Below are 25683 nucleotides of genomic sequence, written 5' to 3'. Positions count from 1 at the left end.
TGTAATTTTAACAAGTGCAGTTTCTGTGCTATGGTGGGGCCTAAAACCCGACTGAAATTCTTCATACAGATCATTTTTATGCAGGAAGGTGCTCAATTGAGCAGACACAACTTTTTCTAAAATTTTAGACATAAATGGAAGATTTGAAATAGGCCTATAATTTGCCAGTACACTAGGATCTAGTTTTGGTTTCTTAATAAGAGGCTTGATAACCGCCAGCTTGAATGGTTTTGGGACGTGACCTAAAGATAACGACGAGTTAATGATATTGAGAAGCGGTTCTTCGGCTACAGGTAACAGCTCTTTTAGTAATTTAGTGGGTACAGGATCTAATAAACATGTTGTTGGTTTAGATACAGTGATAAGTTTATTTAGCTCTTCCTGTCCTATAGTTGTAAAGCACTGCAGTTTATCTTTGGGTGCGATGGATGAAACTGAAGTGTTAGACGCTGTAGAATCTACATTCGCTATTGTATTTCTAATGTTATCTATTTTATCAGTGAAGAAATTCATAAAGTCATTACTATTTAACGTTGGTGGAATATTTGAATCAGGTGGCGTCTGGTAATTTGTTAATTTAGCCACTGTGCTAAATAAAAACCTTGGATTGTTTTGGTTATTTTCTATGAGTTTGTGGATATGCTAAAATTAAACATTTTGAAGAATTAAGTGACCAATTGAGAGAATCAATTCGTCTGAATCTCGTGAAACCTGTCAAGGACACGCCCTGGTCACATTTCAGTTCAAAACTGTAATTAGGAGGTAATATTTAAATATTCATTGAATGATTTTAGGGGCATTAAACCCTTTTGCATTGGGAAAAAGGAGAAAGAGAGAATGTACTGTTTTAACATTTACAGACAGTCAAAGTGATACTGCTGATATAAATGTCTTTCTCATCATTAATTAAAATCAGACACAACTTACATTAGATTGATAATCATCCAGATCAAAGAAATGAATTTGTTTTAACAACCGTAAAATAGTCCTCATTTTATTTCTGCAAAATATACTTTCTTTAGATTTTGGGGTGAAATGTTTGTTTGTTGTTCAGTGCCATGCCAGGAACTGCCAAGAAACAAGTGAAAAAATAAATTAATATATAAAAACGTGAGACCATGAAACGTAACTTTACTTTATTAATAATCTTTCCTTAAGTATCAACCGAAAAGGAGAGTCCTAAAGGAGTTAAACCCATCACTATCCACCGAAATACACTTCAGAGATACTGCATTCTGTTATAAGGGGATTCTGGGGTGAAATTTGAGTTTGACAGGTTCTTGACAGGTTTTGTGAGATTCTGCATCATTTCTGTTGTGTAGCAAATACTTCATTCATGTATTAGAAGCTCACCAGGACAGGGTTTGAGTCTAATGGTCTTCTGTGCGTGACTGACGTGGTTCTTCACGCTGCAGCTGATGTCTCCATCAGTTCCCTCATCCAGATCAATGCTGCTGTTTCCATCCATCAGTGGACCTCCATTCAGAGTCCAGTTGTAGATGATCTGATCCCCGTCAGATGAGCAGAACACTGACCTCTGATTGGAGGAGCAGATGATTGACACATTCACTGAGCCAATAGGAGCTGAAGGGAGGGACACATGACAGTCACATGGCAAACACAGAAGAATCTTGATCTTCCACACTACTCAAACTATTACTGGAATCTTTAGTGTGTTTACTGTGTGCTACAGGAATAAAAACCTTCCCAGAGATTTAACTGATTCATCTGCATGAGAGTGAGATCTTTGGAGAACATGAGACTGGAATGAGTCTGATGAGAGAGTTTCTGTACCTTCAACAATCACTTGAAGATCTCTAGATGTTTCTGAGCCGTCTGAGTGAGAGAGTGTTAATCTGTAATTCCCAGAATCTGCTCTGATCACACGCTTTATTATCACAGTCCCATTAATGACTGTCACTTTAGGTCTGTTATTATAAAGATCACATTCATTCATCCTCATCCTGCCTTGTTTTACTCTACAAACTCGATCATCTTGTGTGTTGTTTAATATCTTTTTTAACTGCAGATCATATTTTCTAGCGTCCCGCTCCATCAGCAGATTGAATTTGTGTCCCAGAGCTGTGTAACAGGGATCAGATTGATCAAAACTGCAGAACCGATCCAGACCTGAAGAACAACACACTCACACACACACACACAGGTTTATCACTGAGCTCTTCTCATAGAACTCATTAATTAAAATCAGACACAACTTACATTAGATTGATAATCATCCAGATCAAAGAAATGAATTAACAATTGATAAATATTCATTTCTTGATCTTTAACACCTGAAGTTTGATGTTAGACATAGAGAGAGAGAGAGAGAGAGAGAGAGAGAGAGAGAGAGAGAGAGAGAGAGAGCTATACAAGGGGAGTACCAGAATGATATGATGCAATGAAAACCGCAATAGATCCACCTTTTTCAACATCAAATGTTAGCTAAGATTTCATAAATCATTAAAGGTGTCATGACATGAGAAATTTGCCTTGATCTTTTAGCATATAAGAGTTAACATTTAGGAATGATTTTAAATTACTTTTACTCGTCTATAAATCACTCAATGACCTAGGACCGAAATACATTGCAGATATGCTCACTGAATATAAACCTAACAGAGCACTCAGATCAATAGGATTGAGTTGTTACAAACACGCCAGGTTCCACCTCCACACAATCACAGCGCACACCCTCACTGGAATTCTAAATTACATCCACCTGTTCCTCATCACCAGCCACTCACCACAGCACTAGAAAAACCACATACACGCACCCAGTCATTGTCTGGTCACGTTCGCGACAAGATCATTCCTGTATGCTTACTATAAGGACTAACTCCTCTTCTACTCTCTCCAGTGATTCTCTCCGAAGACCCAGTTTCCCAAGTGTGCATGTGTGTGGTTCACCATCCCACCAAGAAGTCATCACCCCACCTTCACGGATCCAACCTCCTTGTCACTCCTCACTACCTGCTCCTCTGCTTGTGTCTTTTGTAAATAAAAATCCTCATCTGTTACTCCTCAGCTTCCCGAGTGATCCGTAACAGATGACCGGACCAACACTGCCAGGCACAAGCATGAGCCTCATGGACCCCTTTCAAGATCTGGTTGATGCACTCCGACGAACACTCATGGCACCCCCTGCATCTCCTACACCAGCGAGCACTTCCGCCGACCCTGTCATCACGTCCTCACCTGCCGTGCACGCCAGTCCCATGGCCAGGCCGGCGCCCTTCTCTGGCTCGGCGGAGGAATGCAGCGGATTCCTACTTCAATGTTCACTGGTCCTGGAGATGCAACCGCTCCAACGGATTGTATCCAATGGACCGCTCTAAGGTAGCCTTTATCATTTCATAACTGTAAGGTAAAGCATTACTTTGGGCAGATTCACTCTGGACTCAAAATAACCCAGTTATCCAGTCTTATTCTAGCTTCATCGACCATTTCCGTGAAGTTTTCGGCAGACCAGCCTGGGATTCTTCTATTGGTGATAAGCTGTATAATTTAAAACAAGGGAAAATGTCTGTCAATGATTATGCCTTGCAGTTTAGGACCCTTGCGGCCTCCAGTGGATGGAACGAACAGGCTTTACTGACGACCTACGGTCAAGGACTGGAACCCAGAGTGCGGTTGCATCTTGCTGCATACGAGGATTCCATCGGAATCGAGCGATTTATCCAGCTATCCATCCGCTTCGCCACTCGTATGCAGTCGTGCTTAGAAGAGCACCAGGGCCAGGCGCATTCCTCCATACCACTTTGCCGACCAGATAACGTCAGCTCCCCAGAACCAGCCAGCGAGCCGATGATCCTCGACTCCTCCCGCCTCACTATGGTGGAGCATCAGAGATGGCTGGCCCAGAATCTGTGCCTCTACTGTGCAGCTCCGAGGCATGCTATAGCAGTGTGCCCCGTCCGTCCTCCTCGTCCCATGGTGAGTGCCATCCTCCCTTCCAGATACCAAATGAAACCACTCACCACTGTTGTGACACTTACTGCCGCTGACCTGTCTCTTCTGGGTTCTGGGTCTGCCGGCAACTTCATCTCCGGCGAAGCAGGAAGTGCGTGCGCCATAGCGTGGGTCCCATATCCCTCCAAACAGGACTTCTACATCATGAGGAAATCCATGTGCTGGTTCTGGAGGAATCCACCGCTGACGTTATCCTAGGGCGCCCGTGGCTGGAGCAGCATAACCCCATGATTTCCTGGAAGACGGGCGAGATCCTGAAGTGGGGCGAAGCCTGTTTTCAATCATGTATCTCCGGTTGTCCAGTTCCAGTCACACAATCCCCTGAACCTCTTCCAGTCTACTCCACATCTATTGAGAGCCCTGTTGAGAATCAATCCGTTACCATTCCTCACTGCTATGCCCCCTTCAGTGACGTCTTCTGCCCTAAGCGGGCCTCCAAGCTGCCTCCACACCGGCCGTGGGACTGTGCCATCGATCTGCTGCCGGGTGAACCAGTGCCAAAGGGAAGGATATATCCCCTCTCCATTTCCGAGGAGAAGGCCATGGAGGAATACATCAAGGAGGCGCTGGCCCAAGGGTATATTCGTCCATCTACCTCCCCTGCTGCTTCAAGCTTTTTCTTCGTGGCTAAGAAGGATGGAGACTTGAGGCCATGTATTGATTACCGAGCCCTCAATAAAATCACAGTGAAATTCCGATACCCACTTCCCCTCGTCCCTGCTGCCCTAGAGCATCTTTGTGGTGCCACTGTGTTCACCAAGTTGGACCTCCGCAGTGCATATAACCTCATCCGGATGCGTGAGGGGGACGAATGGAAGACCGCCTTCATTACCCCATACTGTACACTATGAGTATTGCGTTATGCTGTATGGGCTTGTTAACGCCCCCTCCGTATTCCAGGATTTCATCCACGAGGTGCTCTGGCATTTCCTCAATAAATCCGTATTGGTATACATCGACGATATCCTAATCTATTCCCGGAGCCTGGCAGAACATCGACGCCACGTTGCGGAGGTCTTGCAACGCCTGAGGGACTTCCAGCTCTACCTCAAAGCTGAAAAGTGTTCCTTCCATCAGCCCTCAGTGCAGTTTTTGGATATACCATCGACCACAGTGGCATCCGGATGGACGAGGGGAAGGTGAGCGCAGTCAGGGACTGGCCCACTCCAACCACCATCAAGGAATTGCAGCGTTTCCTAGGCTTCGCCAATTTCTATAGACGATTCATATGCAACTTCAGTACCATCACCAACCCTCTTACCAACATCCTTCGCCAAAGGCCAAAATCTCTCCCCTGGACTCCAACCGCCACTGAAGCCTTCCAAACCTTTAAACAAGCCTTTACGACCGCCCCACTCCTGGTCCATCCGGATCCCGAGTGACCTTTCGTGGTGGAAGTGAACGCCTCAACCACCGGAGTGGGAGCTGTCCTTTCCCAGCAGCAGGGGAATCCCAGCCGCCTCCATCCATGCGCCTTCTTCTCCCGGAAACTCAACCCGGCGGAGCTAAACTATGACATCGGGAATTGGGAATTACTGGCCATCAAACTAGCCCTGGAGGAATGGAGACATTGGCTAGAGGGAGCCAAACACCCATTTCAAGTCCTCACTGAACATAAAAACCTTGAATACCTTCGAGTAGCCAAGAGACTCAACCCTAGACAGGCCCGCTGGGCGTTATTCTTCACCCGCTTCCAGTTCACCATCTCGTACCGCCCAGGGGTAAAAAACGTTAAAGCCGATGCACTATCCAGATGTTATGCTCCTGAAGAGAAATCTGAAAACCCAGAAACCATCCTCTCAGATGATATCATCATCTCTCCAATCACCTGGTCAGCTGACACTCTTCCTCCAGCCGAACCTCCTACCAACACCCCGCCGGGTTGCCCACCGGGACACCTTTACATCCCCAGGACACGGTGCACCCCCCTCATTCACTCCATGCATACATCACTTGGCACTGGTCACCCGGGGGTCAATGAAACCCTCTCGCTGCTTAGGGAGCGCTTCTGTTGGCCCAACATGGCCTCGGATGTCAGAAGGTACGTGAGTGGATGTGCCAGGTGCGCCATGTCCAAGAGTCCTCGCCACCTACCATCTGGCATACTCCATCCTCTGCCCGTTCCTAATCACCCGTGGTCACACCTAGGGCTGGATTTCATAACTGACCTTCCGCCCTCGGACAACAATACCTGTATTTTGGTTATAGTGGATAGATTTTCTAAATCCTGTCGTCTTCTTCCTCTAAAGGGCCTACCTACAGCCATGGAAACGGCCGAATTGATGTTCAACCATGTCTTCAGGTACTTCGGCATCCCAGAAGATATCGTATTGGACCGAGGCCCCCAATTCATCTCCCGGGTGTGGAGAGCCTTCCATTCCCTCCTAGGTGTGGCCATCAGCCTGTCACCCGGCTATCACCCTCAATCCAATGGGCAGACGGACAGGAAGGTCCAGGAGATCGGACGCTTCCTCCGTACCTTCTGTCACGGCCACCAGGGATTCCTGGGATGGGACGAGTACGCACAGAACTCCCTCTGCCAACCCACCACCGGACTCACTCCCTTCCAGTGCGTACTCGGCTACCAACCACCTCTATTCCCCTGTTCAGGTGAACCCTCGGATGTCCCCGCCATTGACTACTGGTTCCGGGAGAGCGAGAGGGTCTGGGACGCGGCACATCACCAACTACAGCGGGCTCTTCGCAGACGCAGGACGACAGCCGACCTTCACCGGTCCGAGGCCCCTAACTATCAACCCGGTCAGAAGGTCTGGCTGTCCACCCGGGACACCCGCCTGCGTCTACCCTGCCGCAAGCTCAGTCCCAGATTCATTGGCCCGTTCACCATCACCCAGCAGATAAACCCGGTTACATATAAACTCCAGCTACCCCCTGAGTACCGGATTCACCCTACATTCCATGTATCACTCCTTAAACCTCACCATCCTTCTGTCTCTCCCTCCACAGAACCTGGCGAAGCTGAAGCCCCCCCTCCTCTCCTCCTAGATGACGGCACGGCCTATACAGTCAAGGACATCCTGGACTCCCGGCGGCGTGGTGGGCAGCTGGAAAACCTAGTGGACTGGGAAGGATACGGTCCAGAGGAACGTTCCTGGGTAACACGCAACGACATCCTGGATCCCACCTTACTTGATACCTTCCATTCCATTCACCCCAATCGACCTGCTCCCAGGGGAAGAGGATGCCCCCCACGTCGCTGGGGTCCCCGGCCCTCAGGAGCGGGCCGTGGGGAGGGGGGTACTGTTACAAACACGCCAGGTTCCACCTCCACACAATCACAGCGCACACCCTCACCGGAGTTCTAAATTACATCCACCTGTTCCTCATCACCAGCCACTCACCACAGCACTAGAAAAACCACACACACGCACCCAGTCATTGTCCGGTCACGTTCGCGACAAGATCATTCCTGTATGCTTACTATAAGGACAAGCTCCTCTTCTACTCTCTCCAGTGATTCTCTCCGAAGACCCAGTTCCCCAAGTGTGCGTGGTTCACCATCCCTCCAAGAAGTCATCGCCCTACCTTCACGGATCCAACCTCCTTGTCACTCCTCACTACCTGCTCCTCTGCTTGTTTCTTTTGTAAATAAACATCCTCATCTGTTACTCCTCAGCTTCCTGAGTGATCCGTAACATGAGTCAGTTAGAAATACCAAGGGTTCACACAAAACAAGGGGAGTCCGCCTTTAGTTACTATGCTGCCCGCAGTTGGAATCAGCTTCCAGAAGAGATCAGATGTGCTAAAACACTAGTCACATTTAAATCTAGACTTAAAACTCATCTGTTTAGCTGTGCATTTATTGAATGAGCACTGTGCAATGTTCGAACTGATTGCACTGTATTTTTACTGTTTTTTTTTTTTATTATTATTTTGATGTAAAATCATTTTCTGTTTCTAAATGTTTTTAAAATAATTTTAAATATGTACATTTATAAATCATTTTAATAGTTTAAAAATTGCTTGTTTTATTTTTCTTCATAATTATTTTACTTTGTTTTATGTAAAGCACTTTGAATTACCATTGTGTACAACATGTGCTATATAAATAAACTTGCCTTGCCTAAAAAAATTTTTTTTTACACAGTTACTTCACCTGTTTTACTGTTAACAAAACACTTACATCTGACATTATTATAATAATCCACCAATACACACTGCTAAAACCAGAAAACATATTAGACAACTTACAAAATTTTTCAAACCATATTTCAGTCTATTTATGTGAGATATTGATCAGCAGCGTGAGTTTGATGTGTAACTCACAATCTGCAGTTTGCAGCAGCAGCATCAGTCCAAACATCAGCATCATTTCTCTAAAGTCCAGTTTCCAGAAGAGTCCAATCCCAGCAGAAGAGTGTCAGATCGAGTCTCACACAGCGTCTTCACTGACAGACAGACAGCAGCTCTGCTGACACACCAGGAAACTACACCGCTTTAACAAAGAAAGAACAGGAAGCTTTTCAGAGAGGGTCAACAGTTCCTTCTTAAATACCTTTAAAAAAGACACATTACTTAAACGTGTCTTTAATTATAACTTTGTTCAAAACCCAATAAACATAGAAGTCAAAAGAGTTTATGAGCTCAACAAAGGCAGATTGATTTTAAACCAGCTTCAGTATTTATTATGACTATATGCAAAATAAATAATATAAATAGTATGTGAAATGCATTTGTGATTTGGATCCCAAAAAAGAGCAAAGCAAACCTAATCAGTGAAACACAGTGAAAAAGTTGTCAAAATCACATTTCATCTTAATTTTAATTTAATTTCTCCATTCACATTTCTGAAGAGTTCATGTGAAGAAAACACTTGTTACTTTACATATTGAGATATAAAAGAGCAAAGCAGAGATTTAATCAACCAAAACCAACAGAATGAAGTAAAAGAGCAGAAGCAGAAATGTTGAAATAATTCCAGATGTGGAAAATAAACACAGCGAATAATTTCACAATCTGATTGATCTGATTCAGAGAAAGAAAAGAGCTTGATCATGGATGAACAGAAGGAGTTTAATAAAAACATTGCTAGTTCATTCACTTCACCTCATATTAATACACTGACATTATTAAATGGAAATACTAATTTAGTGTTTCTCTAGCTAGCACAGCATGTTTGCATACAAATGCAATCAGTAAAGACTGTGTGCTGTGTAAACCAAAATGCACTATGTATAACATCATGTAGCCAACCACAACCAGACCACAGTTTTTGCCCTTTAGCACAATGCCAACCATATAAACTTCAGCATAACAGAAACTTTTAAACATCAAACATAACTCCACATTCAACTCTAATGGGACTTTCCATTTAGCCAACATAAATTAACACCAGCCTGTTGCCATAGTAACACCAGCCTGTTTCAGCCTCTGCTTCATGTCTGACCTGAATCTCCTGGAGGTCATGGGGGATTTGACTGGATTTCAGCGATCAGATTGGATCATATATTTAAATTGTTTTGTTCAGAATTAAAATAATAAATAAACGGATTTGATCATGTAATCCAGTGTTGGTTGAAAGTGACATGACATTCAGCCAAGTATGGTGACCCATACTCAGAATTCGTGGTCTGCATTTAACCCATCCAAAGTGCACACACACACAGCAGTGAACACACACACACAGCAGAGAACACACACACACAGAAGTGAACACACACACAGAGCAGTGGGCAGCCATTTATGCTGCGGCACCCAGGGAGCAGTTGGGGGTTCAGTGCCTTGCTCAAGGGCACCTCAGTCAAGGTTTTGAAGGTGGAGAGAGCACTGTACATTCACTTCCCCTACCTACAATTCCGGCCGGCCCGAGACTTGAACACATAACCCTTGGATTGCAAGTCCAACACTCTAACCTTTAGGCCACAACTTCCCCTAGAAGGTTCTGATCTAGATCAAACCTTCAATGTTGTTCTAGAAGTATCAGGATTCAGGGTGCATTTCAGGAGCTAAATATTTTACTTATACATCTAGTGTAAAACGGGCCTCACAGTAACAATCAGAAAAATACCAGATTTTGGATTCCATGGGTTTGCGATCTCAATGAGACAGGGCTCTGAGCTCAGGACCGACTGGGTTCTAGTGAGGGTTTAAGTTTGAAGGCGGCAGGTTCCCGCGCTCGGGAGATACGATCTCAAATGTCTGTGAGCCGTCCTCCATTATAGGGTCAAGGTCTTGTTTCGCTTTATCACTTATATCTCAGCAGTAAAGCAGGGGCACCACAGCAGGCAAATACCATAGGTTGAAAATTAGGTCTCTTCGGTCCTGTCCCCAATGCAACAAGTCCAAGGGTTCGATTTGTTAGTTATACCCGGTTTCAACATTTGAGAGCACTATCTCCTTGAGTTGGGCACCGGTGTTCTGATGGGAGTGTACTGAAATGTACTGATTGTACTGAAATTCACCTGCTTTTCCTGGCAGTGAGGGGAGAAAAGAAGCTTATCAAAACTTTGAATCATTTGAACAAATTGCTTCACAAAATGATTCAATGTTCAAGCGCTCAAACGGCACATGCTTGTGACGCCTTCTGGTCAGAATGATGTAAATGTTACAAAAACTAGAAACATGCATTAAATTGCCTTTGCAAACCGATTTTATTGAAAGCAAGCAATTAACCCAACGACAGAATTCAATGGGGTGGGTGAAGGTATAATGTTTTATAAATTAAAAAGAGTATTTGTGTGCACATCCCACCTTCTGGCAGGTGCTGGACAAAGAAGGACTACTGAGGTGAAGAAATGTGATGTCCGCAACACTGCTAACTCCCATAATTTATTAAAAAAACAAGCAACGTTTCGACCCTCAGGTCTTCATCAGGCTTAATATCAATGTGAAATGAAATCACCTTTAAATAGACACAGGTGATCACCTTAATTAGACACACACAAATACAAGTCATGTGACAATTACAAGTCATAATAACCCCACTCATTACTCAATTAAGGGAACAGTTGTATGGAGAAAACAATCAACATACATAGCCTACATGCAGAAACACAAATGCACTCATTGTAAGCATGGCTCGAACACAAATGTACTCATAAGAATGGCTTTATTTCAAAATCTTCATTAAGACCATAAGGAGATAATGTGTTTAAATAGTAAATCCAAAACGTTTCCCGTTGGAGAAGCTTTTTACCATGATCACCTCCTCTAAAGGGTTTGTTGACCCGCTCCACCCCAATATATCTAAGGGCGCTGACATTATGCCCAGCTAATTTAAAATGAGCAGCAACAGGACTACGTTCATCTCCTGTTCTGATGGTGCTTCTGTGCTCACTGATCCTAGTCCGTAGCGCTCTCGTTGTTTTACCGACATATGATAAGCCACATGGGCAACTGATTAAATAAATAACATGTGTGGTACTACATGTAATGGTGCCGCGAATAGATAGTGTCTTACCAGTGTGTGGATGATTAAAATTTTTACATTTATGCGTATACGAGCACTGGGCACAACTTCCACATCTATAATTACCCTCTGGCATGTTAAAAAAAGGAATTGTAAGTTGTGGACGTATATCATTCTTAACTAGATGGTCTTTTAAGTTAGAAGCACGCTTAAAAATAAGCTTAGGTTTTTCTGGGAAGACTCTGATTAGTTTGGGGTCCGAATCAATAATGTGCCAATGTTTGTAAACAGATTTTCTAAATTCTAAAGTGGAGAGTATTTTACACAGCATAAAGGAGACTTATTTGGGGGTTTTGTGCGTTTATTTGATCGAAGGCACTCATCTTGCGTTGTCTGATCAAAACGTTCTTTTGCCGAATCCACCCAATCTTGTTTGTACCCTCTATTGAGGAATCTTTTTGTCAAGTGACTTGTCCCATAGTCGCTTTAAGAAAAGATCAACTTTTATTCCTCCTAAGCACCGTAATGCCTCTTTGGATACATACTGTCGTTTGGTTGAGAATGATGTAAAGGGTCTACTAAAAGATAACTGACTAAAGAGGAAAGAATAGCTGTAATGGATCTGAGTGAGGACAATAGAATTGTGGTACAGCCTGCTGATAAGGGGGGAGCTGTTGTTTTGCAAAATGTTGTGGATTATGAAAAGTAAATTAAAAGACAATTAAGTGATTGTACATTCTATGAGAGATTATCATCTGATCCCACTAATAGGTTGAAGAACGGGGTATATTTTCAATTAGAACATCACTTTAATAATGGTGAATTTGACAAAAATGCCTTTGAGTTTCTTAAGATTGAACATCCAGTGATCCCTGTAATTTATACACTCCCTAAAATCCACAAGGGCTTAGATACCCCTCTGAAGGGAAGACCTATTGTCAGTGGGATTGGTAGCCTAACGGAAAATATTTCTGCCTTCGTTGATTATTTTATTAAATCAGAAGTGGTTACCCTTCCTTCTTATATACGTGACTCTATCGATTTTATCAATTCACTAAAGACCTTTGATCATATTTCTGATAATTGTTTGTTGGCCACTTTTGATGTTCAGAGTTTGTACACAAATATTCCACATGATGGTGGCCTAGAAGCACTTCAGTATTTTCTATCTTTGAATAAGGCGGAGTCAAAACCTAGCTCTGAGTGCATATTAGACTTGGCGAACATAGTTCTTACCAAAACTTTTTTCGCTTCCAAGATGAGTTTTATATACAAAAGAAAGGCACTGCCATGGGAAGCAAAATGGCCCCTAATTATGCTTGTTTATTTATGTGTCTTTTTGAGAATCAATTTTCCTGTCAAAATAGTGGCATATCTATGGAAATCCTCAGCTTTTAAGAATAGCTGGGTTTTCCAATAACGTTAGTGTGTGGAGTTAATGCGCAAATGGCAATCTTATTGGCTGGCGCTCACCTATTATCGTTCATTTTGATTTCAGCAAATCAGTTCGAGCGAATGCACAAAACCTGATTAATATTCATGAATCCAGCAGCTAATTAATCCTTAGTAATCTTTAATGTGTTTTTATAGTTCTTCTTGTTAGAATTCGTATCAATATTATCTTATCAGTAATCTTGTTAGTTTTTCACACCTCCTTTTTTTTTTTTTTTTTTTACAGAATCACTGTATGACAAAAAAAAGCACCACCACCATTCCAGTTAAAATGTTCAGTTAAATTGACTAATATGCATTTAAACATGGTTATCAAGTTTACTTCTAATTACTAAAGTTCTAATTATACAGGTCCTTCTAAAAAAATTAGCATATTGTGATGAAGTTCATTATTTTCCATAATGTAATGATAAAAATTAAACTTTCATATATTTTAGATTCATTGCACACCAACTGAAATATTTCAGGTCTTTTATTGTTTTAATACTGATGATTTTGGCATACAGCTCATGAAAACCCAAAATGCCTGTCTCAAAAAATTAGCATATTTCATCCGACCAATAAAAGAAAAGTGTTTTTAATACAAAAAAGTCAACCTTCAAATAATTATGTTCAGTTATGCACTCAATACTTGGTCGGGAATCCTTTTGCAGAAATGACTGCTTCAATGCGGCGTGGCATGGAGGCAATCAGCCTGTGGCACTGCTGAGGTGTTATGGAGGCCCAGGATGCTTAGATAGCAGCCTTAAGCTCATCCAGAGTGTTGGGTCTTGCGTCTCTCAACTTTCTCTTCACAATATCCCACAAATTCTCTATGGGGTTTAGGTCAGGAGAGTTGGAAGGCCAATTGAGCACAGTAATACCATGGTCAGTAAACCATTTACCAGTGGTTTTGGCACTGTGAGCAGGTGCCAGGTCGTGCTGAACAATGAAATCTTCATCTCCATAAAGCTTTTCAGCAGATTGAAGCATGAAGTGCTCCAAAATCTCCTGATAGCTAGCTGCATTGGCCCTGCCCTTGATAAAACACAGTGGACCAACACCAGCAGCTGACATGGCACCCCAGACCATCACTGACTGTGGGTACTTGACACTGGACTTCAGGCATTTTGGCATTTCCTTCTCCCCAGTCTTCCTCCAGACTCCGGCACCTTGACTTCCGAATGACATGCAAAATTTGTCCAAAAGTCCAGTGCTGCTTCTCTGTAGCCCAGGTCAGGCGCTTCTGCCGCTGTTTCTGGTTCAAAAGTGGCTTGACCTGGGGAATGCGGCACCTGTAGCCCATTTCCTGCACACGCCTGTGCACGGTGGCTCTGGATGTTTCTACTCCAGACTCAGTCCACTGCTTCCGCAGGTCCCCCAAGGTCTGGAATCGGTCCTTCTCCACAATCTTCCTCAGGGTCCGGTCACCTCTTCTCGTTGTGCAGCGTTTTTTGCCACACTTTTTCCTTCCCACAGACTTCCCACTGAGGTGACTTGATACAGCACTCTGGGGACAGCCTGTTCGTTCAGAAATTTCTTTCTGTGTCTTACCCTCTTGCTTGAGGGTGTCAATGATGGGCTTCTGGTCAGCAGTCTTACCCATGATTGCAGTTTTGAGTAATGAACCAGGCTGGGAGTTTTTAAAAGCCTCAGGAATCTTTTGCAGGTGTTTAAAGTTAATAAGTTGATTCAGATGATTAGGTTAATAGCTCGTTTAGAGAACCTTTTCATGATATGCTAATTTTTTGAGATAGGAATTTTGGGTTTTCATGAGCTGTATGCCAAAATCATCAGTATTAAAACAATAAAAGACCTGAAATATTTCAGTTGATGTGTAATGAATCTAAAATATATGAAAGTTTAATTTTTATCATTACATTATGAAAAATAATGAACTTTATCACAATATGCTAATTTTTTGAGAAGGACCTTTATATCAGTCTGGCGAGTAAACTAAAATATTTAATGGCCAATGGCAATTCAATTGCAGAGGTGTCCGTAGAGGGTTGCATAGACTGAAGCGCGTGACATTTGCAGTAATTTCAGCATCTGCCATCTCAATGAGGACATAAATACATAACCAACATCACCAGAACTGTTCTGAGTCACTTCACAAGCATTTTACCATTTCATTTGAGTAAAACCAGTGTCAGTTTAAAGGTATTCACGGCAACCCATCAAAATAAGTTCATTTTTACAGGAAGGCATTGTGCTAGAAATATTACTATTATTTAGTAGAATGTATGTGATACTGCTACTACTGTTGAAAAAATTAATAAAACTTTTTAAAGAAATAAATCACACAATGTTTCTTCCATGTTTTAATTTTAATAGCAAATCCTTTATTTACCAAAAAATAGAATGTGTTCAAATTTCATTAATTAAAAGACAAATACAATTTGGGTGAAACTTGTTTACTGTTTGTTGTATAATTGTATTACTTGTAAAAAAAACTTTAATTACAATTAAGTACAAAGAATGGCATTGGTTTTATTTGTAGTGATAAAAAGTTTTTTTATTAGCATATTGTGTTTTGCTTTGGTACAGAAATTGGTACAGAGAACCGTGGATTTTCACTGGTATCGGTGCCGAATACTTAAATCTTGGTACTGTGACAACACTAATGTACATGATTGTATTTTTGAGAAAAAAAATATAATGCCTGGTTAGTGAAAAACTAAAAATGTTAAATCACTTGAATAAGGCAATAAAACACATACAGAACATTGGTTCCCGGGACTTTTTAGAAATGGAGCTTGTAGCCTAGAATTCTTCTTTCTAAATTATGTGAAAATCATCTTGTTTACTCACTTATATAAAACAATATATTGATTTAAATTTTCTAAGACACTTTTTGTTGGTAAAAGTCATATGGGAGTAGGCGTCAACTATCATGAATATCATTGTGATTTACACCTGAGAAGACAAAGGCCTGCATAATGAGCTGCATAATGAGCCTCTCAGTCATCTGTGTCACTGAGAGGGAAGAGTTACAAGAAAGAATGTGAGAACAAAATAAATCTATATCATTTTATGTTTGTAGTTTATTTAGAATATATTTAATTATCCCACAACATAATTTAATATCCACTTGGGGGAGCAGTTAAACAGTTTATCAGGAACAATCAAAGCTGACTTTCAAATATTTTTTTGCATCATTACTCCAGTCACACAATCCTTCAGAAGTCCTTTTAACAATCTTATTTTCTACAAAAAACATTTATTGTTATTATTATTATTATTATTATTATTATTAATGTTGAAAAGAGCTGAAAATATTTTTTTCAGTTTTTTTAGGGGGGGATAAATTGAAAGAACAGCATTATTTGTTACATTTGTTACAGTTATCTTTATTTGTGATTGTAGCAAGGTAAGCAGGAGAAGGGGAGGGGTGATTGGGGAGCAACTACCAATCCCATTGCAGATTGCTGATAGGGTGACCAAATTTAAAGAACAGGCAATATGGAAAGGCAGCCAGGACGCGCCACGCGAGATCACGTGGTATCGGCAAGGTCAAGCGAGATCACGGAATCAACACGGAGCTCCTTTTTGATCTTTCCAGGCATAGCCGGTTTCTGGCAGGAGTTGTTTCGGAGTTCACTTCCGGGTCGGTCTGTAACTGCAGCGCGAGGAACTTCAGTAACTTTGTGTTTTGTTGGTGAAACCTGTGAATAACGAGCAGAGACGAGTCTCTCGGAGAAAGGAGCGTATGGAAGTGGGAGTTTGGAAAGAGGTCAACTAAAAATGGAGAAGAGGGAGAAGGCAGCAGGTAGGCACAACTATGTTGAGAATGGGTCAGAGTGGAAGGACACTGATATGGGTGATAGTGAGGGGGGTATGGATATAAGTCAAGAAGATAAAAAAAGAGGGACAAAAGAGGAAATACTTTTGCTGGGTTCAGTACAAAGAGGGCAAGGAGTAATGAGGATTATGGGAAAGTAATAAAAGATAATGGTATGAAAGGACTAGAGTTTAAAATCATATTGAGATTTGGTGAGGAGAGTGGAATTTCGTCAATAAGTCCGGTGAAATTAACAACTGTATTGAGAAACCAGATCAGAGATATTATAGTAGCCAAGGTGTTGAGAGATGGTAATCTAATGATCGGTTGTAAAAATGAAGAACAGAGAGAGCGGGCTGGAAGGATTAAAGAAATTGGGAGGTTTAAAGAAATAAGTACAAGTCAAATTGAAAAAGGAAACATGTGGAGTAAGGGAGTGATATGGGGGGTACCAGTCGGGGTTACAATGGAGGAAATCAAAGCAAATCTTAAAGGAGGACATCTAAAAGCTGTCCGAAGGATGCAGATAACTCGGGAGGGAGTGAGGAAGGACAGTGAGCTTGTGATTCTGGAGTTTGAGGAGAAAGTGCTCCCAAAGAATGTAACACTAGGTTTTTTGAGTTATAGTGTTACGAACCCATCAAATTAATTATGGATCAGCATAACATATAAAAGACCACAGAGATTCGATGACAGTGTAAATAAATAATTTTAATTAGGTGATACGCCTCAGCGTACGCAGAGCATGGTGGCAAAAATAAACATAACAAAAACAAAAGAAAACCCTGACCCACACTATTCTTCAAAGCGGATGAAACTTGCCTGCCTCCCGTTCAAAACAAAAGACAGAGTTTGTGTGAGTCTTCCGGGTCCTCTTTCTCCTGCTCTCCACTAATCTGTACTAAATAATATGCAAAAACCCATCACCAGTTACCACCAGCTGTAAATAAATATAATAAACTACAAACAACAAACAATAATCCCCTATCGGGATCGTGCTTGTGAAACCAACATCGAAACAAGCTCTAAACAAGTTCAAAGGAAGCAGCAGGCCGAGCACGCGTCGGAGCTTGTGCTCCGTCTGCTACCAGGAGCGGAAGGGAAGTGAGAGAGAGCCCACGTCCCCAGACTGGGCGTCTTTAAAGCAGTTGCCCCGCCCACAATCACAGCCGGCGGGGACCTCACGTGATCTGTATAGGAAATTAAAAACAGATAGAAATAACCGCACTCAGCAGCAGGTAACCGTGGCCATTTAGCAACGTAACATATAGTGTAAGAGAGTATGTTCCAAAGCCAATGAGGTGTTATAACTGTCAAAGGTTTGGACATACAGCAATAACATGTAAAGGCAGAAGAATGTGTGCAAGATGTGGAGATGATCATGAGTATGGTCATTGTAATCACGAACAACCAAAGTGTTGTAATTGTGGGGGTAGTCATAGTGTGGCTTATGGTGGATGTGAGGTGATGAGAAGGGAAATGGAAGTACAACGAGCTAAAATTCAAAATAAGATCTCATATGCAGAAGCTGTGAAAATGGTTAGTAAGAGTGATGAAAGAAACAGAGAGGAAAGACAAAATACAAAAGTACCAGACCAAGATAAGGAAGAGATAACGGTTGATCTAAAGAAGTTAGTCACTTTCATAGCAGGGGTGATGAATGCAACTATGGAGGTTAAATCTAAAACTGAGAGAATACAAATAATTGTAAAAGCAGAGAGCTAAACAGTCAAGCAAACCAGGAGCAAGTAGGGACTGGATAGTATTAATAATGGTCCTCTTACTACAATGGAATGCTAGGAGCTTGATGGCCAACGGACAGGAATTTAAAAAGTACATTGATGATCTTCCCAGTAAACCAGACATTATTTGTGTACAGGAAACTTGGTTGAGATCAAATTTAGAATTCAGATTAGATGGATATGCTTCTGTAAGGTGTGATAGGGGGGATGGAGTAGGGGGAGGATGTGCTACATTTATTGGAAATTATATTTCATTCAGAGAAGTGAGTGTAGGGGGGGAAGAACAAGAATATGTTAGTGTAGTGATGTGGACAAATGAGGGAGAGTGTGTAATTATAAATTATTATAATCCATGTAGGAAATTAGAGTTGGAGCAGATAACACAAATAATAGGGTTGGATGGTAATAAGGTGGTGGTATGTGGTGACTTTAATGCACATAGTACGTTATGGGGAGGAGTAAAAACAGATGTAAATGGTGTGGTTATAGAAGAATTGTTAGAAGAGAGAAACATGGTGTGTTTAAATGATGGGAGAGGGACTAGAATAGATGTACATACAGGGAACATCTCAGCATTAGATTTAACTTTAGTTTCTAGGAATTTAGTGGGAATATGCGAGTGGGATCTAGCTGAAGAATCATTGGTAGGTAGTGATCATTTTCCAGTATGGTGTAGTGTTTTATTGGAAATAAATAAGGATCAAAGGGAATTAGTGGGGAAATTGATATTTAGTAGTGCAAAATGGGAAAGATATAAATAAATGTGTGAGATAGAAATGGACAAAATAGATCTAAATGAGGAAATAGAGGAGATTGATAAAAATATTAGAACAACAATACTACAAGTTGCTAAAGAATCGATATCTAAAAGCAAAGGGAAAATGAAAAGAAAGGCAGTTCCCTGGTGGACAGAGGAGTGTGGGAAAATAGCGAAAGAAAGGAATAAAGCACTCAGATTATTAAGAAAAACACATAATTTTCATAATTTGATTAAATATAAAGAAACACAAGCAAAGGTTAGGAAAATTATATGAAAAGCAAAACAGCAAAGCTGGCAGACTTTCTGTAACGAAATTGGTAGAGCAACACCTGTTGGAGATGTGTGGAACATGATTAAGAGTATGCGAGGAATTCGAAAGGAATGGAAGTATCCAATATTGAAGATGGGGGAGGAAGCCGCAGTATCTGACCAGGAGAAGGCAGAGATATAGTGAAGGCATTTACTCTTATTCATAGTTCCGATAACTTAACGGAGGAGGCCAAGAGAGGAAGGACAACGACAAGATTAGCATATGGATATTTACTTGAAAGAAGGGAGGATAGTAACAGTATAATGGATGCACCAATTACAATGGAAGAAATGAGAAGGGCAATAAAAAGATCTGGATTAACATCTCCGGGTAAAGATGATATCTGTTATGTAATGATAGAACATTTAGGTGTTTTAGCATCTACAAAGTTGCTGGGGTTTTATAATAAAGTATGGGATTTAGGGAAATTGCCAGCTGGGTGGAAAGAAGCAGTAATTATTCCAATCAGGAAACCAGGGAAAGATTTGTCAAGCCCAATGAATTAAAGACCAATAGCACTTACATCGCATGTAGGAAAGATAATAGAAAGGATCATTACAGATAGATTATCTTTTTATATGGAAAGTAGAGGAATTGTATCACCTCATCAGAGTGGATTTAGGAGGGGTAGAGGAACGATGGATCCTGTTATGTGTTTGGAAACAGAGATAAGGAAAGCTCAAATTAATAAAGAGTCTGTAATGGCAGTGTTCTTTGATGTAGAAAATGTCACGTTCTGGATCCAAGGAAACCACAGAGAGAGAACCAATAGCAGGAAAGTCTTTTATTAAAGGGTAATCCAAATAGAGTAAACAGTCCAGGCAGGGGTCGAGAACAAAACATCCATCCAAACATAAACAAGACACGAACACAAGGCAAGGACAAGAGCTGACGGACATGAATTAAACATTCAACAAGGACCCTGTGACACATACTCAGACAGACCAGGTATAAATACACAGAAGGTAATGAGGGAACTGGAGACAGGTGGGGACTAATCAATTAACCCAAACAAGGAGGAAGGTGACCAAATAAGGGAACAGACAGTTCATAAAGTGACAGACACCGTGGGAAAGGAAGACATCTAGTGAAACCCAGGGAACACAACCCAGACACTGTGACAGTACCCACCCTCTACGGAGCGGCTCCCAGACGCTCCATGACATGACACAAAACAGAGACCAGGAGGGAGGCGGACAGGGGGAGGCTCAGGGGGAGGGACGGAGGGCCAGAAAGGAAACATGGGAAACAGACACCAGAAGTGTAAACACAAAACAGGGAGACCAGGAGGGAGGAGGACCGGAGGAGGTCCAGGAGGAGGGACGGAGGGCCAGACTAACAGAGGGGAACCGACAGAAAACACAACAGGAAACAAGAACCACAAAACATAAGTCCATAAGGACATCACGTGGCGCCTACCAGGGCGGAACAGAAGACCACCACAACCGTGGGGTCAGGGCGGAAGCCCCCCAGGGCGGAGCAGAGGACCACCCCACTCCTGTGGTCAAAGCGGAACCTCCAGGGCGGAGCAGAAGACCACCACAATCGTGTGGTCAGGGCGGAAGCCCCCCAGGGCGGAGCAGAAGACCACCACAACCTTGTGGTCGAGGCCAGAATCCCCCAGGGCGGAGCAGAAGACCACCATATCCTTGTGGTCAGGGCGGAAGGCCCCCAGGGTGGAGCAGAAGACCACCACACCCCTGTGGTCAAGGCGGAAGCCCTCCAGGGCGGAGCAGAAGACCACCACAGCCGTGTGGTCAGGGCGGAAGCCCCCCAGGGCGGAGCAGAAGACCACCACATCTGTGCGGCCAGACCAACGGGAGGACAAAACTCTGGTAATCCCATGGTGTTTATACTGTATTCCAGAGGATCGGTGCTGACTTGACTCTGCTCATGAAGATTATTGGTGACTTGCATTTGTTCATGAAGATCCCCGGTGACTTGACTCAGTCCTTGAAGATCACCGGTGACTTGACTCAGTCCTTGAAGATCACCGGTGACTTGACTCAGTCCTTGAAGATCACCGGTGACTTGACTCAGTCCTTGAAGATCACCGGTGACTTGACTCAGTCCTTGAAGATCACCGGTCACTTGACTCAGTCCTTGAAGAACACCGGTGACTTGACTCAGTCCTTGAAAAACACCGGCGACTTGACTCAGTCCTTGAAAATCAGCAGTGACCTGACCCGACTCTGAAAGGTCCACGATGACTAGCCTTGTCTCTGGGAAGTCCATGGTACCTAGCCCTGGCTCTGGAGGGTCAGCGGTGACTGGCCCTGACTCTGGAGGGTCAGCGGTGACTAGCCCTGACTCTGGAGGGTCAGCGGTGACTAGCCCTGGCTCTGGAGGGTCAGCGGTGACTAGCCCTGGCTCTGGAGGGTCAGCGGTGACTAGCCCTGGCTCTGGAGGGTCAGCGGTGACTAGCCCTGGCTCTGGAGGGTCATCGGTGACTAGCCCTGACTCTGGAGGGTCATCGGTGACTAGCCCTGACTCTGGAGGGTCATCGGTGACTAGCCCTGACTCTGGAGGGTCATCGGTGACTAGCCCTGACTCTGGAGGGTCAACGTTGACTAGCCCTGATTCTGGAGGGTACACGAAACCCTGACTTGACTCTGGAAAGTCCACGGGCACCTGCCTCGACTCTGGAAGGTCAACCGGAACCTTGACTTGACTCAGTCCTTGAAAAACACCGGCGACTTGACTCAGTCCTTGAAAATCAGCAGTGACCTGACCCGACTCTGAAAGGTCCACGATGACTAGCCTTGTCTCTGGGAAGTCCATGGTACCTAGCCCTGGCTCTGGAGGGTCAGCGGTGACTGGCCCTGACTCTGGAGGGTCAGCGGTGACTAGCCCTGACTCTGGAGGGTCAGCGGTGACTAGCCCTGGCTCTGGAGGGTCAGCGGTGACTAGCCCTGGCTCTGGAGGGTCAGCGGTGACTAGCCCTGGCTCTGGAGGGTCAGCGGTGACTAGCCCTGGCTCTGGAGGGTCATCGGTGACTAGCCCTGGCTCTGGAGGGTCATCGGTGACTAGCCCTGACTCTGGAGGGTCATCGGTGACTAGCCCTGACTCTGGAGGGTCATCGGTGACTAGCCCTGACTCTGGAGGGTCATCGGTGACTAGCCCTGACTCTGGAGGGTCATCGGTGACTAGCCCTGACTCTGGAGGGTCAACGTTGACTAGCCCTGACTCTGGAGGGTACACGAAACCCTGACTTGACTCTGGAAAGTCCACGGGCACCTGCCTCGACTCTGGAAGGTCAACCGGAACCTGACTGGACTCTGGAGGGTCAACCGGAACCTGACTGGACTCTGGAACCTGACTTGACCTGACGGACATGAATTAAACATTCAACAAGGACTCATACTCATACTCAGACAGACCGGGTATAAATACACAGAAGGTAATGAGGGAACTGGAGACAGGTGGGGACTAATCAATTAACCCAAACAAGGAGGAAGGTGACCAAATAAGGGAACAGACAGTTCATAAAGTGACAGACACCGTGGGAAAGGAGGACATCTAGTGGAAACCCAGGGAACACAACCCAGACACTGTGACAGAAAAACCCTACGATATGGTTTGGAAGGAGGGAGTAATGATAAAATTTAAAATGATAGGAATAGGAGGTAGAACATATAATTGGATTAAGGGATTCTTGGATGAGAGAAGTATACAAGTACGAATTGGGACAGCTGTTTCAAGAAGATACATGGTAGAGAATGGTACTCCTCAGGGCAGTGTTATTAGCCCTATACTCTTTTCCATTATGATTAATGATGTTTTTTCACAAGTACAGGGGGATATCGGACAGTCACTGTTTGCTGATGATGGAGCCTTATGGAAAAGGGGAAGGAACATTAATCATATTAAAGGTAAAATACAAGAGGCAATTAATGTGGTGTAGAGATGGTCAATTGCATGGGGATTTAAGTTTGCAATTGGGAAAACCAAGACAGTAGTTTTCACTAGAAAGAGAGGGGTTGAAGCTCAGGTAAAGATGTATGGGCAAGAAATAGAGCAAGTAAAAGTTTTTAGGTTTTTGGGTATGTGGTTTGATGATAAGTTAACATGGAATGAACATATCAGAAGGGTAAATACCAAGTGTAAAAAGATACTAAATGTGATGAGATGCGTAACAGGGTCAGAATGGGGGGCAAGTAGGACTGCTAGAAAAAATGTGTATATAGCATTGATAAGATCAGTATTAGATTACGGGTGCAATGCTTATGGATCGGCAGCAAAAACGGCATTAAAGAAGTTGGATGTGGTGCAAGCTCAAGCTCTAAGACTATGCTGTGGGGCTATGAAAACAACTCCTGTGGCTGCTCTTCAGGTTGAGATGGGGGAAATGCCGTTGCACATTAGACGTAAGCAGTTAATTACGCACTACTGGATAAATTTACAAGGGCATTCCGGTGATCGACATCCTACAACTAAGATACTTCTCCCATGTTGGGAGAGTGAAAGAGCTAAACGGGGATGCTTTGCATGGAGATGTGAAGAAATAGCTGAAGACATGACATTAAATCAAGGTGGATATATTCCGACAGTGCCATTATCAGTGACACCACCTTGGTTGTTTCCTCCAGTGTCAGTAGATTTATATTTCCTGGAAAAAAATGCAGGGTCAAAAAGGATTTGGAAATATAGCAGTACTGGTGGAAGATAGAATACAAACACTATATCAAACATATGTTCAAATATATACTGATGGATCCAAGGATCCTAATACAGGGAAAGCAGGTTTTGGTTTTAGTATTCCTACATTACATGTTTATGGTAAGAGAAGGACTTCAGATCATCTATCAGTGTATACAGTTGAGATGTTGGCAATTGTAATAGCATTAGAGAAGGTAGAAGAATTACAAATTAAAAAAGTTATTATATGTACTGATTCATGCTCTGCATTAATGTCACTGCAGTCATTTACATCTAACAGCAGACAATATATAGTAAATGAGATCTATGAAATATTGTATAGAATTAAAAATATGAACATGCAGGTAACATTTATTTGGATTCCGGCACACAGAGGGATTAAAGGAAATGAAGATGTGGATACATTAGCAAAACAGGCGCTGATGCAGGAGGAGGTCTTGTGCGTTCCACTCAGTAAGTCTGAAGCAAAAGGAATAATTAAACGAAACATCATTAAGGAGTGGCAGAACAGTTGGGATACAGGAAACACAGGGCGACATCTCTATATATTACAGCAAAATGTGGGTACAGGAAGGATAACCAGAAGAGACAATAAAGAGGAGAACATTTTGACAAGGCTAAGGGTAGTACATACTAGGCTTAATAAAACCTTGCACTTAATAAATAAGCACCCTTCAGGAGTGTGTGATCACTGCCAAATAGAGGAGTCAGTCGAGCATGTAATTCTTCACTGTCAAAAATTCTATCAAGAGCAGGACGTATTAAGGGAGGAAAGTAGAAAGTTTGATCAGGAAGAATTAAGTTTAAAAAACGTTTTTGATATTGAAGTAGGGAAGTTATTCTGTTATTTGAGAGAAACTGGATTGATAAATAGAATTTAGGGACAGGAAATATTTTTAGTATTATTACTATTATTAGCTGTATTTATTTTTTACTCAAGGGAAGGAAAACTCTGGCCCACACTCCAACATAGTAGGTGGCGGTAATGCACCATAATGCTGGTTGCCACCCGCCATTAAACGAAACGAAGAAGAAGAAGAAGAAGAAAGGCAGCCAGGGTCCTTGTAGCACCAGTTAGCTGTTTGGCTAGCAGCCATGTGGGGCTGGGTGTCCTGTGGTGTAGCACTTTCTCTCAGTTGAAGGTAAGCCTGTATTTTTGTGGTGTACTACTAGAAGGGATGTTTTTATTGTACTGATGCAGTCACCAGCACCAGTATATATTTAATTATTGTTTTTAATTGAGGGTACAAGTTTGTAACAATGGTAATATGGTTATTATATTACATTTTAGAACTGTTTGCCCGATGGAATAAATTCAGGACCATTATGTATTTGTTTGGAGGTGCACCTTAAAGGGTGTTGGATGTTGATTGCTAGTCGCTGTTCTTGTATATTGTTTTTGTTTTATGTTTGTTTTGTTTTATGTGATAGTTGTGAAAGTGACTGCTCCCTGACTTATTTGTGGTAATTAATTTCCTATCCAGCCTTATGTGTGAGTTGTTTGTTTAATGTATTGGGTAATTGGTGGCTGGCTAGTGGAATTGTTGATGTATTTTATGTTTTTGTCTTTTTAAAACTATGTATTTAATCTAAGCTGTTCCTTACCCTTGATTAAGCAGCAGGGGGTATTTTACCATTGTGATCAGTGGAGAACTA

General features: G+C 42.7%; 1 protein-coding gene across 3 annotated transcripts in view; it reads right to left on the bottom strand.

Annotated features, from left to right (window-relative positions):
• LOC132113464 (uncharacterized) overlaps positions 1–25683 on the bottom strand; it is a 109672-nt gene that overhangs the window by 64430 nt on the left and 19559 nt on the right. For 2 of the 3 annotated variants that reach the window (XM_059521233.1, XM_059521232.1), the window contains 2 exons: positions 1795–2130; positions 1354–1584 (listed from right to left, as the gene is read on the bottom strand). In XM_059521233.1, the coding sequence (XP_059377216.1) occupies positions 1354–1584; positions 1795–2130 (567 nt within the window). Of the gene's footprint in view, positions 1–1353; positions 1585–1794; positions 2131–8259; positions 8411–25683 lie in introns of those variants that run through there. The other variant, XM_059521234.1, reaches the window with a different exon arrangement.

The sequence above is a fragment of the Carassius carassius genome, chromosome 33, assembly GCF_963082965.1.
Source record: "Carassius carassius chromosome 33, fCarCar2.1, whole genome shotgun sequence".
NCBI classification, from domain to species: domain Eukaryota; kingdom Metazoa; phylum Chordata; class Actinopteri; order Cypriniformes; family Cyprinidae; genus Carassius; species Carassius carassius.
Note: the sequence above shows the minus strand (reverse complement) of the source record. Positions and strands in the feature narration are given on the sequence as shown.